Source organism: Passer montanus, unplaced genomic scaffold (genome assembly GCF_014805655.1).
Source record: "Passer montanus isolate IOZ18808 unplaced genomic scaffold, ASM1480565v1 scaffold2, whole genome shotgun sequence".
NCBI classification, from domain to species: Eukaryota; Metazoa; Chordata; class Aves; order Passeriformes; family Passeridae; genus Passer; species Passer montanus.
Genome location: NW_024366591.1, coordinates 6,359,601 through 6,375,480, shown reverse-complemented (window position 1 = coordinate 6,375,480; position 15,880 = coordinate 6,359,601). Strand labels below are relative to the sequence as shown.

Genomic DNA, 15,880 nt, shown 5'->3' with positions numbered 1-15,880 from the left:
AACAAACCCACTGGTTTACTCTGTGGTACTTGCAGCAAGCAGCTGAATTTCATTACCCAACTGTAACAGTGCTGCCACTAAGCACAGGCTGAGACAGACATTCCAGACTTGCCTGGGGCTTTTCCCCTTCAGTTTGTGCTGGCTTTTTTTCTGTCCTTTAATTATGTAAAAACATACATTGAATTTCCCTGAGTTTTGGGTGTTCATATAAGAGTGGTAAAAGTACACTACGAGTGGATTTGCCTCTTGGTTTGAATTTTCTTTTTGTGTGTGTTTTTACAGAATCTCCCAACTCTTTACAAACCACAGTAATTTTTTGAAGAAAAGTATTTTCTGTGCAGTTTTAGATGTGCCATGAAGCACTTACATGAAATGAAGGATTGTGTTCTGCTCTTAGTTTTCAGAACTTCACCAATTTTGCTTGAAACTTTGAGCTACAGATTTGGAAAAAAAAAGCTTTAAATTTAATGTATTTTTTTCTGTGTGTGCTCTATTATTGTTGTACTGGGACTGGGCAATGAGAACAAAAAACCCTATTTCTCTTCGTTGTATGATAATAAGAAAAGCTTCTTTATCCTACTCAGAGGTATTTTTTTCCTTGTTTTAATAGATATTCTTCCCAGAATACTAGCTATTTTTGGATAGGAACCTCTACTGGCTTGTTAATAATTAATTTGGCAAACTTTGAATTAGAAGCTGTTTTATCTTATAGAGGTATGTTTAAACGATATATGATTGCATGATAATATGATTGCTTCTGTTATCTGACATAAATAGTGTAAGAATTAGGTTGTGAAATAGCAGAATACAATAGAAACCAAATGTTTTTTAAGCTCTTTTCCTAATGGTTTTTATAAGTTTTCCCGACCCTGGTGATTTTTCTCAGAAAACACATTGTTGCTAGATCTGTGCAGTGGCTAGCCATGAATTTTTATTCAATTTTGCAGCTCATAAGTGTTAAATACAAGTGTTAAATACAAGTTATTCTACTCCATTATAATTTCAGGGTAAAATAGAAGTATATACTCTGAAGACAGTGGATTAGGGTCATGTCAAATTAGTATAAGTGATTTTTTTTGGTGTGTGTCTTGGAGATTAGTTTGTTCTTGTGAAATGCAGGCATTATTTTATAGCACTTTCCTTCTTGGTAAAGATTACAGTGACCTCAGCATTTGGATTGCCAGATCATGTGCGTTAACAAGGAAGGCAGCTAATGGAAAGGTCAGTATACAGTAAACATTGCTTTAATAAATGTTAACAGTTACAGTTATTTTCAATAAATATTTACACATTTTTCTAACAGAGTAGTGCTCAGATTTGTGTTATTTAATATGATTTACACAGTAATTTTTTTGAAGAGGGTTAATTCTTCATTATGGAATCTGCTGTTTTGAAGCTCTCACAGGTTATATACAGTCTAAAGTGATTATTAAGGAAAAGGTGAATTGTTACAGTGTTCTGCGTGTACCTTGAATGTCAAGGATGACCATTGAAGAAGTAGAGGAAATCTTTTAAGGGGAAAAAAATTGTTATGCCTTGTTTCGCAAAAAAAAAAAAAAAAAAAAGTTAGGATGTGCTACTTCTGAATCCTTCTAAAGGATCTGTCAAAACTATATGGGTTGTGAGAAAATTTCTGTTAAAAGCCCCTAAAAGTGATTTTAAGAAAATGGAAGGCATTCTTATCTGTATACTCTATTTTTGATTTTGCAGCTTTCCTACAGACGTAAGCTTAGTCTAGGCTACATATTTAATGTAAAAGTCTTTTGCTTTAGAGAAGGATTTTTTTTTAAATTCAGCTCTTAGCATGTTCTCATCATGTTGCTGAAGCCATTCTTCCATGTGTACTTCTTTTCTCACAACCCTTGCTGCAGAATAGTCTCTAGTGTAGGTGATGTTGGAATTTCTGCCACTGTTATGTATATAAGTTTGTTAAAACACATTTAATCAACATAAGCATATTTTTGAAGGGTAGCTTTAAACACTCTACCACTTAATGCTCTTCATGACAAAACCCATGGATATTTTTGATTAATTTTTACAAATTTCAAAAATTGATTTTATTTTTTATCATAAATGCATTATGTTTTGAACTTAAATTATTAAGTAAATGGAATGTTAATTTATGGTGATTACTGCAGGTTTTATGCTTGATTGCCTCGATGTTTGAAGATATGATTGCTATGTTGGAAGTCAACCTTGCTGCATTGGTGAGAACTCAGCACAGTGATTTTCTCCCATGTGGAAATGTGAAAAGTCTATCAGTTATTGCCAGGTACAGAATTATTAAATGTTTTCTCTCCATTTTTGTTTTTTTGGTACTACAGTGTGTCATACGATTTTCTGCAGTCTGCTTGTTGACATAGTTTGATTTTACTTCTTTTCTTATCATGCTTTAGTCGTATTGAGAGGGAGAAATCACAGAATCACAGAATGGTTGAGTTTGGAAGGCATCTCTTCAGGTCTTGTCCAACCACCCTGCTCAAGCAGAGCCACTTTGAGTCATTTGACCATCACAATGTCTAAACAACTTTAGAATATGTCCATGGAGGGAGATGCCACAACCTCTCTGGGCAGCTTGTGCCAGTGCTCAATGACCTTCACAGTAAATAAGTGTTTCCTAGTGTTCAGAGAGAACATCCTGTGTTTCATTTTTTGTGTATTGCCTCTTGTCCTGCTGCTGGGTTTAGGGCACAGAGCCTGGCTCAAGAGTCTGCTTTACAGCCTGTATTGCTGTATGGGCTCATTCCTTCTCTGCTGCAGGACTTTGCCTTTCACATTGTTGAGCTTCACACGGTTGCTTGTCAGCCCATTTATGCAGACAATAAATGTCTCCCTGGATGACAACACAACCTGCTCTTTAAGACAGTCCTCTCAGCTTTGAGTCATCAGCAAACATGGTGAGAGTCACTCTGCTCCCTTATCCAGATTATTAATGCAGATGTTGAATAGAATTATTATATCCATGGAATCATATGGAATGTAGTTATAAACTCTGGGTTACTCCACTAGTTCCTGCTTTCCAACTAGACTTTGATCATCACAGTCTGAGCCTGGTTGTTCATCTGGTTTTCAATCCAGCTCAATGTGTGCTCATCCAGACCACAGTTCATCAGCTTCTCTATGAGGTTCTTATGAGAGACAGTGTGGAAAGTCTTACTGAAGTCAAAGTAGATAATATCCTTATGTGCTCTCCCCTCATCTGCCAAACCACTCATTTTACCACTGGAGATTATCCAGATGACCAAGCATGACTTCCCCTTGGTGAATCTCTGCTGGTTATTACTTTCTTGTCCTTTATGTCCCTAGAAACTGTTTATGAGAAAATGCTGACATTTTGAAGATGAAAAAACCCTTGCAATACACACTGAAATGCAGATTTCAGTGCTTAAAATAAAATCATCAGTTAATATTCACAAAACCGGAATCCAGTATGTAAAAGCAATGGTCTGTGAATTGAGTCAAGGCCAAGGTTTGTCTGTGCTGCTTGGTATCTGAGATGATAACTGATCCACTCTGCCTAACTTGTTTTCATTAAAATCTGATTGCTATTTCATGTGTACATACACATGCAGACAAATAACTAAAAAGGAGTTTTGGCACCTTTTTATGATGTGACATTTTTGTTCATTGCATTGATCAAAATTTTGTGCTTTATTTTATAACTTAGGTGTACTTTATTAGCAAATTCTCCATTGTGTAAAGGTTTGAAGAAGAACATGAAAGAAACTTCTAATAAAATGCTTGGTAAGTGTAAACCAATCCTGAAATTAAAATTAATAAAGTTATATTTTTAATAACAGTAGTTGACTTCCAGCTGGCTTGTGCCTAATACAATCAGTACATTAATTTTTGTTTTAAATATATATTTTGTTATATTTTTATTTCAGTAGGAAGAATTTTAGACTTACATTAATGTTTCATGTCATACACATGTATGAAACATGTAGTTGAAATTATGGTTATTAGTATTTTTCTTTTTTGAAAAACCATTGTTTGAGAACTTTATGTGAATTATAAATGTGTTAGAGTGTAGAAGGTTTACATTTTCATAAGTCATTCTTTTTCCATAGCATGCAGTAAATTTTTCTGTATAATTTGTCATTTCTTTCTTAGCTTTGGTTATGAAATATACCATTGGCCAACTTCCTTTTGAAATCCATATTTGGCATCCTGATTCTTTCATCTGACTCGACTCTTGCTTTTTCAGCTTGCAGAAAGTATTGTCTGAGAACTTTATTTTTGTGAATTTTGACCTTCAGATGTGTTGGTATATTTTGTTGTTCTGAATAATCTTCTGCCAATACTGACTGTTAAGGAAGTTAATTTTTGTCTCAATGTTCTACTGCTTAAAAAAAGAGAAGATCTGATGTCCAGTTGCCATTGAAGCACTTGTAGCTTTTTTTGGTGAGCAACAATGAAGATCAAAAAATATTTAAAAATATGTTTTCATCCTTACCATTTGCACATAATGTGCCCATTAGAATGTCAAAGGTTGTATCTCTAAGTTTTTATGGTATTTTCAGAATACATCTACAGGGTTTTATCTAGAATTCCAGGCTGCCTTGGACACCCAGCAGTGACAACTGTGCTGCCTTTGTTGACATCTAATGATCAGGTGGAAAAGTGCTGTAATACAATCCTTTGGTCTGTTAAGGCATGTGGTACTGGGAACTTCTCAGGAAGGGCCTTTTTTGTGCCTCATTGCTGCATTAAGAGAAAGCATAGTTTGTGGCATGTGATGGGACTTCTACCCTCAGCATAGGTAATTGTGTCCCAATGCATCTGGGTTTTTTCCCTTTGCAACATTTACTTGTTTAGTTTGTTAGTTAGTTTGCTGATATGAAATACTCAGCTTGGAGCTCAGAGGTTCCCACTGGACTTCCTAGTACAGCACTGGGCGTACAGACATTACCCACGACCTGAGCTGTGTAAGAACACAAATACTTATAGGTACCAACCAGTCAGCTTGTTAATGACCTTTAGATCCATTCCTTAGTCCAAATATAGGCTGTGAGTACATTATATCTAATGCATACAAAGCCTAAGCAGAGGCAGTTAGAAAACACATTTTCTAACTGAAATGAATGGTGAAAAAAGTGATTCAGAAGAATATTGCTACTTCGAAGTTTAAAGTTCCTACTTATTAATCTAATTGGAGGGGGCATGTTATACAATGTAACAGTTCATATATCTTTCTCAGTGATCATTATTTTAAGGTGATTGGTCATTTATGTGTTTTGTAACATAAGGAAACATCAAGATTGTGCAAAACTGTCTACTTTCACTGTAAAAATATAATTTTAAAAAACATTTTAATGTAAATTAAATTATTTTTCTACAGGAGTAAAGAACACAGTGAAGGATAAACCATTGGTTTTCCATAATAAAATTAAGTCATCAGGATATACAGCAGCACCACGGTCAGTAAAATTATTACTACTTTCCCTGTCTTATTGGTGTGTGATGTTTTTTCACATAACTATGTAGTCTCATGACTGTGAAATTAATTACCTGTGAAAAATAGTTATGTTATCAAAGAAAAGAATTAAAAAAACATTTTGTAAACCAAAATGTTCACAGCATCTGGTCATTGGCCAACTTCCTTTCGAAATCCATATTTGGCATACTGATTCTTTCATCTGACTCGACTCTTGCTTTTTCAGCTTGCAGAAAGTATTGTCTGAGAACTTTATTTTTGTGAATTTTGACTTTCAGAATGTACTATTCAACAAATAAGTCACAGAAATCAAGGTCCAAACTCAGACATTAGAATAGTAGACATTTATATTGTCATCAAAGTGTACATTCTCTTATCTATTGACATTACCCACAAATGAAAATAGTAAGAAGGAAATAGGAATGCTTTGTTTTGAAAAAAGCTGTTTCTCCCATGCAAGGTTTAATATTTCTTATAAGAGTGTATGTTTTCTGTCTAGTAGAATGGCCATGTTTGCTCCAAATACTAACCTGAAAAAAAAAGAGGCATCAAAGTGGAAGACCAGTTCCAAATGGTAAGTCATATAATGACTCTGTTAGAGGAAGAACAAATTAAAACAAATTAAACAAATTAAAAATGCTTATGTCATTGGAATTTTTAGTAAAGGTTGCCACTAGAACTAAGGCTTGGTAAATTTGATATAAAATTTATCACTGCAGCAAGTGATTTGATTTATCAGGCTGTGAATTAAATTTGAGTGCTTCGTATAAAAGAAAATATGCATATCTATTTTGTTAGATTTGTGTTGGTAGGAAGAACAGGTGCTAAATATGGTTGCACGTTAAGTCCCAACATGTTCTTAAGCTGCAGTTCTAGTCTGAAAAAAAACTGAATGTGGCACAGGGAGAATGATTTCAGATCATGTCCCTCATTCACCCCTAAAAATCTTGTTACCTAAAGCTAATGCAAACTTACTCCAGTGGATTTAAACAGAGTATGTGCAATAGTATAAATTGAACAGTGGAATCTTTATCACTGATCACAAAGAACAAATGTTTTTCTAAAGCTGGTATTTTCATGTTAATTTGTATGAAATATTAAATGAGGATATTGCACACATTTTTTTCTCTTTACTATTATATAGTCTTTGCTTTATGTAATACAAACATGAAAGTAAAGAATGATTGATGCCATAATTTTTCTTATTTTAAAAGAGCTGTTAAAGTGTTAGGAAACCCACTTACTAGCTCAAGACTAAGTTTTTTCTAAACCTTGCACACATAGGAAGCCTTTACATGAGTACTTCAGATAATTTCAACTTTGGTTTAGCACTGTTTTATATAGGTTAAGCTACTTAGTATTTTAAGTTTTGTGTGGGTTTTTTATTTAAATTTTTTTTAAAGTTAATATTGCATTTTGCCACAAGGTCCTTGTAAACAAGGTACAGTTTACATTCTTTAAATACTTTTGTGACTAAAGAAATTATTTTTTTGCCAGACAATGTTAATTCTTGATCTTGTGAATTCACAGCTCTTACTGGTAGGAGTAGTTTAAATATAACAATTTAAAATTAATTTGGCTCCTACATTGGATTTGACATATTTTTTCTAAAATATGTTTTTCTAAAACATATTTTTAAATGTTTATATAAAGATGCTTAGAATCATTTCCAAAGCACATTTATTTAATAACTGAAATGAAGATATACTAATTTCTTTCTTTTTTCCTTCTTTGAAGTAAAAATAAAGAATATCCTTTGGAAAGTTATCCTCCAATCAAATATGAGAAAGAGATATCTGTTGCTTGTAAACCAACGCCAATTTTTTGTGTTCAATATTCTGGTGAGTATAGGCTTTATAAAAAGTGCAGTCATGTCAGAGTGCAGAAAGAAATCCAAAGTTTGTGTGGCATAGTTTCTAAAGACTGGGGATTTAGTGTGGATTAATTCACAGAAAACTTTCTGGCAATACCACGTACTTTGATCATAATTTTTTATCTTGCAAAAGCATGCAAGCTGTTACTACATATGCAACAGGATTCTATTGCTGGTTTCATGTCTTGTTTCCTTTTGAATTTATTCTTTGACTTTTCCACTATTACTTGAAAATTAAAAATTCTTTCACTAAGGAATTTATTTTCTAACACATTTACTTGGTTTCATTAGGGTGTATTAAATAATTAAGTTCTGTTTCAAAATACTCATATTTCTTATATATTATTCAATTATTGTAAATTGAAATATTAAAAAAGGAATTCTCCTGTGTGATCCAAAGAGAGGCATTTTTCTTAACTGCTTTGGATAAATGACTCTTGCAATAGGTTTAGTCAGTTCCAATGTAAATATGATTAAGCAGAAAGCACTTCCTAGATTAGCAGTTAAGCATTCTGTCTATAATTATGTCAATATACACCCTGCAAGGAAAAATATTTTCAAAATATTTAAAAACTTCAATACCTGTAAGTGTTTTGAGGTCAAGAACAACTTTCATCCTCATAAAAATAAAAGCAATTAGATGCAATCAGCAACTTGGTAAAATATATTCAACCATTTCTGTTCCCTAGAGAGTTTTGCTAGTACATTTTAAGTAAAATGTTCTTTTAGGTTGAGCAAGAAACATCTTTCTCTCTTTTTCTCTTTGTCTCTCCCACACCCATCCATGCTCACACAGGCTTAAATAGCCCCAGTTTAGCAAAAATTTCAGACTTTTCTTTTGAGTTAAAAAAATTTGTTATTTAGAGAATATATCAGGACAAGAAATCAGTTTGCCTACAAAATCCTACCAAATTCTGCAACACTAATTTGTGATGTTCATAAGAAATTAGTGTTAAACATATGAAATGAATATCTGGGTTTTGTTTTGTTGTAGTGACATAAATTATTTTTATGATTAAAAGAAGCAGCATATTGGCTCCTTTTTCCTTTCAGGTGTAAATCATTAAATGCTCTTCTTTATAGGGGATGGAGAGCTGCTGGCTTGTGGCCAGGCTGACAACACTGTGCTGATATTCAATTCCAATCTCACTGATGTGCATAATGTTTTTTCAGGTAAATTTATGAATTATATTATAAAAGATATGAGTTGAGTTGATGGTTGAGTTTGATCTAAAATGGCATGGATTCCACTTACATCACCCTGATAACAAGAGAGAGAAAGTATTGATGATTCAAGATGTAACATTTATTTATCTAATTGCTTAATTTTGTCTTAGAATTAAAGTGACTACCACGTGTTCCCATTTCTCATTTTTTTGTGGGGTAAGAAGCAATCTATGATGATATATACTGAAATCTTCATTGTGATGTATAATATGTATTACAATAATTAAAGAGAAAAAATAAAGGCAATATATTGCATTAATAATGCAAGTGTGTATTGTAGCAATATGTTCTGATAGTTTATTATCCAAAAATTACTGTGATGACTTGGCAAAAGACGTGTTTGCTTTGCCACTCCAGACTTCTAGAGAATAACCATTTAAACAAAGAGGGACTATTCCTAAGAAGAAATCCAAAACTACAAAAGTATATGCATGTGTAAACATGTATGCTTGTAAATGAGTCTTAGCACCAGATTGTGTGTAAATTTCTACAGGAACAGTCTGTTAAATTTTCAGTAACTGTAAATGTTATGACTTTAAATCAGTCCTGCTGCATGTATTTTCTGTGAAAGCTCATAATGGAAAATAAAGGTTTTTTACTATCTGACCCTAACAACTATTAAAACCAGACTAATTAAAGGTATTTTAGAGAATTATTTCTAAGTAAATAATCCTGAAAACTGATTTGTGAAAACAGTTTTTATTTTTTAGTAATTTCCATTATATTTAGTGCAAGCAGTGACATAACAGAGGCAACATTACTGATATTATCCTTCTTGTGCGAGGAAATTGATGAAAATGTCTTGTGGAGAGACTAATGGGTCGGTTTTTTCCTACAACAGCAAGTTCTTAAGTTTTTCACTGACTTACTTCATTGATGCCTTTAATAATTTGTATATATATTTTTTTTAATAATGCACAAGTCTGAAAAGAAATGTAAATCACATTCTAACATGTATGTAGTTCTTTCCAAAAGCAAAATAAATGTTGAACTGCCAGGTAAAGTAATGCATGGGATTAGGACGACAAACCATTAGCTGCCTGCTTGTTTCATTCACATTGTTTTAATGTGTTCAGAAAACCATGCAGATTACCATGCAGTCACCTGTTTACTTTCTGCTTTTGATACTCTTGTTTTAGAAGTGTCATATGTGTCATGATGTGTCGCATCATGTGAAAAACCATGATGCATTATTTGTACTTAGAGCTGCAATCAATGGCAATGTAAAATTTTCTTTTTTCAAGAAATTGAAATTGTATCTATTCCGCTAAAAAATTTCAGTTTCAAGGCAGCATTAACATCTGAATATTGGTGCTTATCAAAAGTCATGTCTCTATAAGGCAGCATCAGCAGAATGGTATAAAAACAGTTTTGCTGTTAGCCTAATTTATTCAGCCTTGTTCCCTGAAGAGTTGAGTTACAGATTTAAGTAGTTTTGCATTCTTCTTCAGTGGTGACTCTTCAGGTGTCTGTGTACTGTACTGAAGTGCAGGTAATGTTGAACAGCTGTGAAGAGTTACATCCAGCTTGGCCTTTCTGAAGAAGTCTCTTTACAAAATCAGCTGCTATTCTTCTCAATGTGCTCTGGGGCTGGTGAGCCTTGAGTAATGCCTGTTTTGAATTTTACTGGGCTCTTTCAAGCCAGCTGGCATCTCTTCCACTGTGCTTTGCGACTGTGGGGCCTGGAGAGCAGAGATTCTTAAGCTCTTTGCGTGTCTCTTCCAATTTTCCAAGACTCATACTTTCCTAAAGTTTCTCAGGTTCCTTACTACTTTAGAAAACCGTTTTGTATGTTCTGTTGTGGTTTTCTTTTTTTGTTTGTTTGTTTGATTGGTATTGTGTGTTGTTTTTTATTTCTTTAATGCGGATTTTTCAAGGCTTCCAAATATTTTTAGAAAATCAAAGCATTTAAATAAATCTTTCTGTTGTGAACAAAATAACAATGATACTTACATGTGTATTTGTGCAGTACCTGTGCAGCTTTTTGGTGAAAATTCTACAGCTTTTGGTAACTGGGAATTAAAATATATAATTTATAATACTTTTTGTAGACATATGTCTACAAAATGAAATATGTCAGTTGCTGTGATATATTTAATAGCCTTCCTGTAATTTAAAGCAAACTATTTTTTTAATATAAAACTTATGTTGAGTAAAGATAAAATATGCACAAGAGGGCAGCATAAGAACTTTGAATGTTTTAAGGCTAGATGAAATTCATCAAACTTCATCTGACAAATTGCAATAACATACATCAAAGTCTGTAAAACTTGATCGGCATGTTCTTTTTTGATCTTTTTATCAGATTCAACATAATGTTAAATCAAATTAATAATTTTAGCTTTTGACTATTGTTTCTGGCTTTTAAATTTCTTTCTTTGTAAGTTTACAATCTTGTTTTTAACAAGCCATTGAAGTGGCATGCTCATTTTATTTTGCCAAAAATAACTAGCTCGGTAATAAAAGGTTAATAAAAAACCCCAAAATATTTCAGCTATTTTTGATGTCTTAAGGGGTTTCCAGACCATGTTTAATATAAAATTTCATTATAATATAATACTCACATTTTTTTTCCCAATACTGAATCTTTACTTAAATTTAATATCAAGGATATTTCTTTAAAGTGCTCTCCCAATAACTTTGAAAAATTAGAGTTGGAATTATCTTTGTTCATTAATGAGAGACATTTTCCTGTGTTTTTTGGTGGAAGAAAATTTCAGTTGCTGGTTTACTGTTACCGGTTTGAATCCAACCATTTGAAACCTGTACTTAGAATGTATTTTAATGTTGTGCATAATTGTATTAAAGCAATACGAGTAACTCTAGAGAAATTTATTAATGCAAGACATTATTATTTTTTATTAGGTCATGATGGTGCAGTTAACTCTGTTGGCTGGAGTCATGACAGGAAGTGGTTAGTTTCTGCATCAGAAGATAGAACTTTAAGGGTCTGGTCAGTCTGCAATAAGGAGCCTGCCCTAATTCTGGTAACTGGAAACTTCCATTCGTTTGGACACAGAGAACACTGTTTTTTACTTTCATCTACTTCTGTTCTAAAAGCTGTGTAGAAAGAACCAATTTCTAGAGCTACTGAGTGGTGACACCCACTGATAATAATGATCTGAGTGATCTCCATTGACTCCAAAATAGGTTTTTCTCCTGATAATTTAGGAAAAGAGAAAATCAACCTTGTTTAAAAAAAAAAAAAAAAGCAACAACTAACTAAAAAAACAACTAGAGGGCATGTCTGGAAGTTTGGTTTTATTGTCTGGTCTGTATGTAGTATTTTTATTGTCTCAGCTCTGCTTGACTTTAGTCCACTCACCCATTCAAAATGAAGTTCAGCGTATGACGCTAGATTGTATTAGCTTCAAATGACTACAGATATACTGCCAGCTAATTTAAGCAGAATGAATTTTTTTTTTTTTGAGAGTAATAGATGTCAAAAATAAGAAGGGCTACTATGTAGAGTTTAACCTCCTGGCCTATGATCAGGATGACAGGGAGGCTCTGCCTTGACACGAGGAATCTCATACAAAAAATGTTTATGTTTGAATCCATTCTTAACAAATTCCTTTATGTCTTAGGTTAAAGAGAAGTTCCATAAGACTGCATGCTTTGCACAGTTTTATTTCATAGATACATTTATATTGCTGTGTTGTGGAGCTGAATTTCATTTATTAAGTTTCCATCTAGACACAACCAAGGATGACCTAAAACGGTGAGTTCCTTTCTCATTAACAGACCACTGAAAGTTCTTCTACAGTTTGATCTGTGATTTTGTGTGTCGTAAGGTGAGCTGAGGGGGCAAAAATATTACAGAAGATAAAAAACTGAACAAATGGTAAAAGCTATTTCCAAAATGTCTTTGTTTTGAATGGAAGAACAAGAAGAATTAGGGCTACAACACTGTAGTCTTAGTTGGTATTTTGAATGGTATGTCCTGTCTGTTGACGATATTAGACAGTATTGGACTGAATCCTTAGATGAGAACAGCTGGTCTATATTCTTCCTCTGTTTCCTTGGTAGTTTTACTGCTGCGCAGAAAAATATACTAAGCACAAGCTTAAATATGTTTAGGAGTAGGAGTGCTTTCCTTGGTTGAGGTATGAACCTGGTATGTGGAACTTCACTGAAACGTTAAATGGTCAGACAGAATTATGTCATTGTTTTCTTCCATAATCTGCTTACCTAGTTTGTTTTACTTGTTAATTCTTAGTTTGTGGGCATATTAATAAACCAATAAAACGGTAATCCAAATTGCTACATAAACTTCAATTTCAAAGAGAGAAGAATAAATGTACTGTGTCCAGCTCAGTGTGCCATACTACCTGTTTGAATTTTAAATGAGTTGCACTTTGAATTGAAGATACATAGGACATGTAGCAAATGCATTGTGTCAAAAAAAATAATTCTGAAATATGATAAAATTCCTCTTTTTTTTGTTAATAATGGTTACTCTTCTATATCCTCCCCTCTATTACTTTAGTTCAGTTTTCTCATAACTTGCATTTGATGAATTTGATCTCAGTTTACTGTTGGTTGATTTGCTTTCTATGTGAAATTCTACCTGTACCATGCCCTGTGAGGTATTTACCTGTGTAGCAGTCTGCAGTGTAGAAGCAAGGTACTTCAGCCAATTCAAACAATTGTTCTTGCATTTGGGAAAAACAACTGTTTTAATCAGCCTCTTTCAGCAGGGTAAATTGGATCAGAGGAAACTTCATACAGCCTTCATTAGATTGTAGCTATTTTATCAGTCAGCTTATTTAAAGTTAGCTTGGGTAGATTTATCCAAAAATAGAGGTAAATCATTTGCTCTTGAAATCTAGTGCAGTTTATTTTCCAGTTTATTTTAATAAAGGACTTGTGGAAACTACAAAAGGTTCTTGGATTAAATTGCAAAACACTGTATATTATCTTCTGCTTCACCATGCTTCACTGCTAAAGTGGTTCTGATGTCCATCTGAAAAGTGCATCAGATCATTGTTAGAGAATAACAACAAAAAGCAAAAACCAAGTCACTGAGCATTTTTCTTTTGAACAGATCTGGCTTACAACTGTATTGCTTTTAGTCAAATGAAAAGTTTTGCAAACTTTTAGCATTGTTGGAAAGAAACAGTAATGATTCCTACAGCACATCATGCATGGACTTTTGCACTTTCGTTAGAAAGACATGCTAAAATGCAAATATAATATTTAATACACAGGTATTGTTTTAACTCTCTGCAGACAGTGTCCAGCAATGGCTAAAACCCTGGTGTGTTACCAATGCTGTTTCGATCTCAAGTCTAAAACAGCACACCATAAAAGCCACTATGAAGAAAATTACCTCCATCCCAACCAGACTTAGTACAGTTGTTATTCTGTATTCCTTAGGTGACTCCTATGAAATCACACTTTTCTTGCTCCTCATATCCATATCCATGGAGTTTTGTTTTCTGTTTACTATAAGAACAGATCCATCTTGCCTATGAAAATATATTTCAGTAAACAGAAAGTTCTAATTATATTGAATTACAGCTCAGTTTTGTGTTGTCTAATAAAAATGTCTAAAGCCATTTGAAAGGTTTTGGCATGTTTGCCACCTTTGCATGGAGCTGGCAGGTAACCCACAGGGCCTTAAAGAGTTTTGTGTATGTTGGGAAGCAAAATTTCTTTGGCAGTCTGTGATCAGTCCCTTATTCCTTTCTTGTCTAAGTGGAAATTTTTCTTTCCTCACTGTTTCTTCCTCATTTTCTTCCTGATTGCCCTAACATCAGCACATTAAATGCTGCACTGAAACCAGTGGCATATCTGCTTTCTGAATATAGGTACTTGACAGACTTTAATCTCTTCAACATTTTCAGTATACATACAGTATATGGTGTTTAATGTTGATGGACAATCAGCCTTCTATATATGAATATCATGGTTTTTTTCATCCAAATGAGTTTGTTTACCAAGTTTTTAACAGAGTTCAACGATAAGGCAAAAGAACTGTCACTTTAATTTTTAATTATGAAAGAAAGCATTTTGATTTGTGGTTCCAGTGGGAGTTTACTGGTGACTAAAAATCATAACTAATTTCATTAACACTAGCATTCATTTGATATCCTTTGCAGATACAAACAAAGGAGTGTTTGCAAATTGGTACAGAAATTTCCTATGACTTCAGCAATGGCGATTACTAGCCTTTCAGCAGTAAATGAGTTCTATTCTTGTATCCTTTGTATTTCTTATTTTCTTTGTAGTTCTTTGGACTTAATGACATGTACATCAGCTAAGGTAAGTAGCATTTGATTATTTACTACTCCTTTTCTATTAGAGTAAAAAACTTGTAATTTTTTGTGATGTTGGACATCATCGTTAGACATAAATTTTTAGTGCTGTAAGATTTTTGGTGTTGCTCATAGTGCAATAAATGCAACAGAGTTTATATATGTATTTATCTGTATTTTTATCCATCTATATGCTTTTGTTCCTTTAGATAAGTTTAACTTTAACACAGAGAACTGTACAGATATTGTACTTACAGCTGGCAGCAACCGAGCATTGGAAGTTTTCGACCTCAATGCAGGCTGCAGCACAGCAGTGATACAGGAAGCTCATGTTAGAGCAGTCCATCAAATTTGCCAAAATAAGGTATATACTTTATTGAATTTTATTTGTAGTACCATTACCGCATCATTAACAAAGAAATCAGAAGCTAAAAGTAGAATTGATAGTAATCAGTAAGTATTTATATGTTGGAGAGCATGGGCAAGAACATGAGTCTGTGTGATAGGTCCATACAGATTTCATTTGTTCTCTAGTGTAAAGGAGGGAGCAGTGAGGTTGATTGAATGATCTTGCTGTTAGAGAAGTGTTTATTATCTTTTGCCTTACTTGTGCTAGACTGTGATACTGTAGTTCAACAGGAATTTTTCCTTATGTAAGTGTTCTCTTCTGAAGTTCAATCTGACACTATGTAATTTATTCTGAAACTTTGGAAACAGCAACCAAAAAAAAATTTCTCAGTACTACAAAAGAATAGATGACTTAAAACCCCTCATCCTTGCTCTTCATTTTTTTTTCCTTGAAGACTGATTGTAGTTTTTGTAGTTTTTATGGTAGCATATGTTCTGGAATGCCTGCTGTGTTAGGTCTGGTTGAATGTGGTGCTTCATTCCCAGTTGGAAAGTCCTTGCTTCTGTGGTTTAAAACAGTCCTTGTTGTTACTGTTGTGGAACTCTTTGTGGGTTTTCCTTATAGATGAGATCTGGTAAAACACTTAAAATTGTGCTAACTATTTCAGTACTGTTTGTAACACATATAGGCTTAAAGTTCTGGCTTTTCTTTTTGCTAGATCAGCTTGGTGCCTT

General features: G+C 33.4%; 1 protein-coding gene across 1 annotated transcript in view; it reads left to right on the top strand.

Moving 5' to 3' along the window:
* WDR27 (WD repeat domain 27) overlaps window positions 1-15,880 on the top strand; it is an 89,339-nt gene that overhangs the window by 10,104 nt on the left and 63,355 nt on the right. The window contains exons 9-20 of the mRNA XM_039707730.1: window positions 611-714; window positions 1,154-1,221; window positions 2,139-2,272; window positions 3,668-3,744; window positions 5,342-5,420; window positions 5,940-6,011; window positions 7,175-7,278; window positions 8,394-8,483; window positions 11,403-11,524; window positions 12,125-12,258; window positions 14,642-14,739; window positions 15,040-15,161. Coding sequence (XP_039563664.1) covers window positions 611-714; window positions 1,154-1,221; window positions 2,139-2,272; window positions 3,668-3,744; window positions 5,342-5,420; window positions 5,940-6,011; window positions 7,175-7,278; window positions 8,394-8,483; window positions 11,403-11,524; window positions 12,125-12,258; window positions 14,642-14,739; window positions 15,040-15,161 — 1,204 coding nt within the window. The remainder of the gene's footprint in view (window positions 1-610; window positions 715-1,153; window positions 1,222-2,138; window positions 2,273-3,667; window positions 3,745-5,341; window positions 5,421-5,939; window positions 6,012-7,174; window positions 7,279-8,393; window positions 8,484-11,402; window positions 11,525-12,124; window positions 12,259-14,641; window positions 14,740-15,039; window positions 15,162-15,880) is intronic.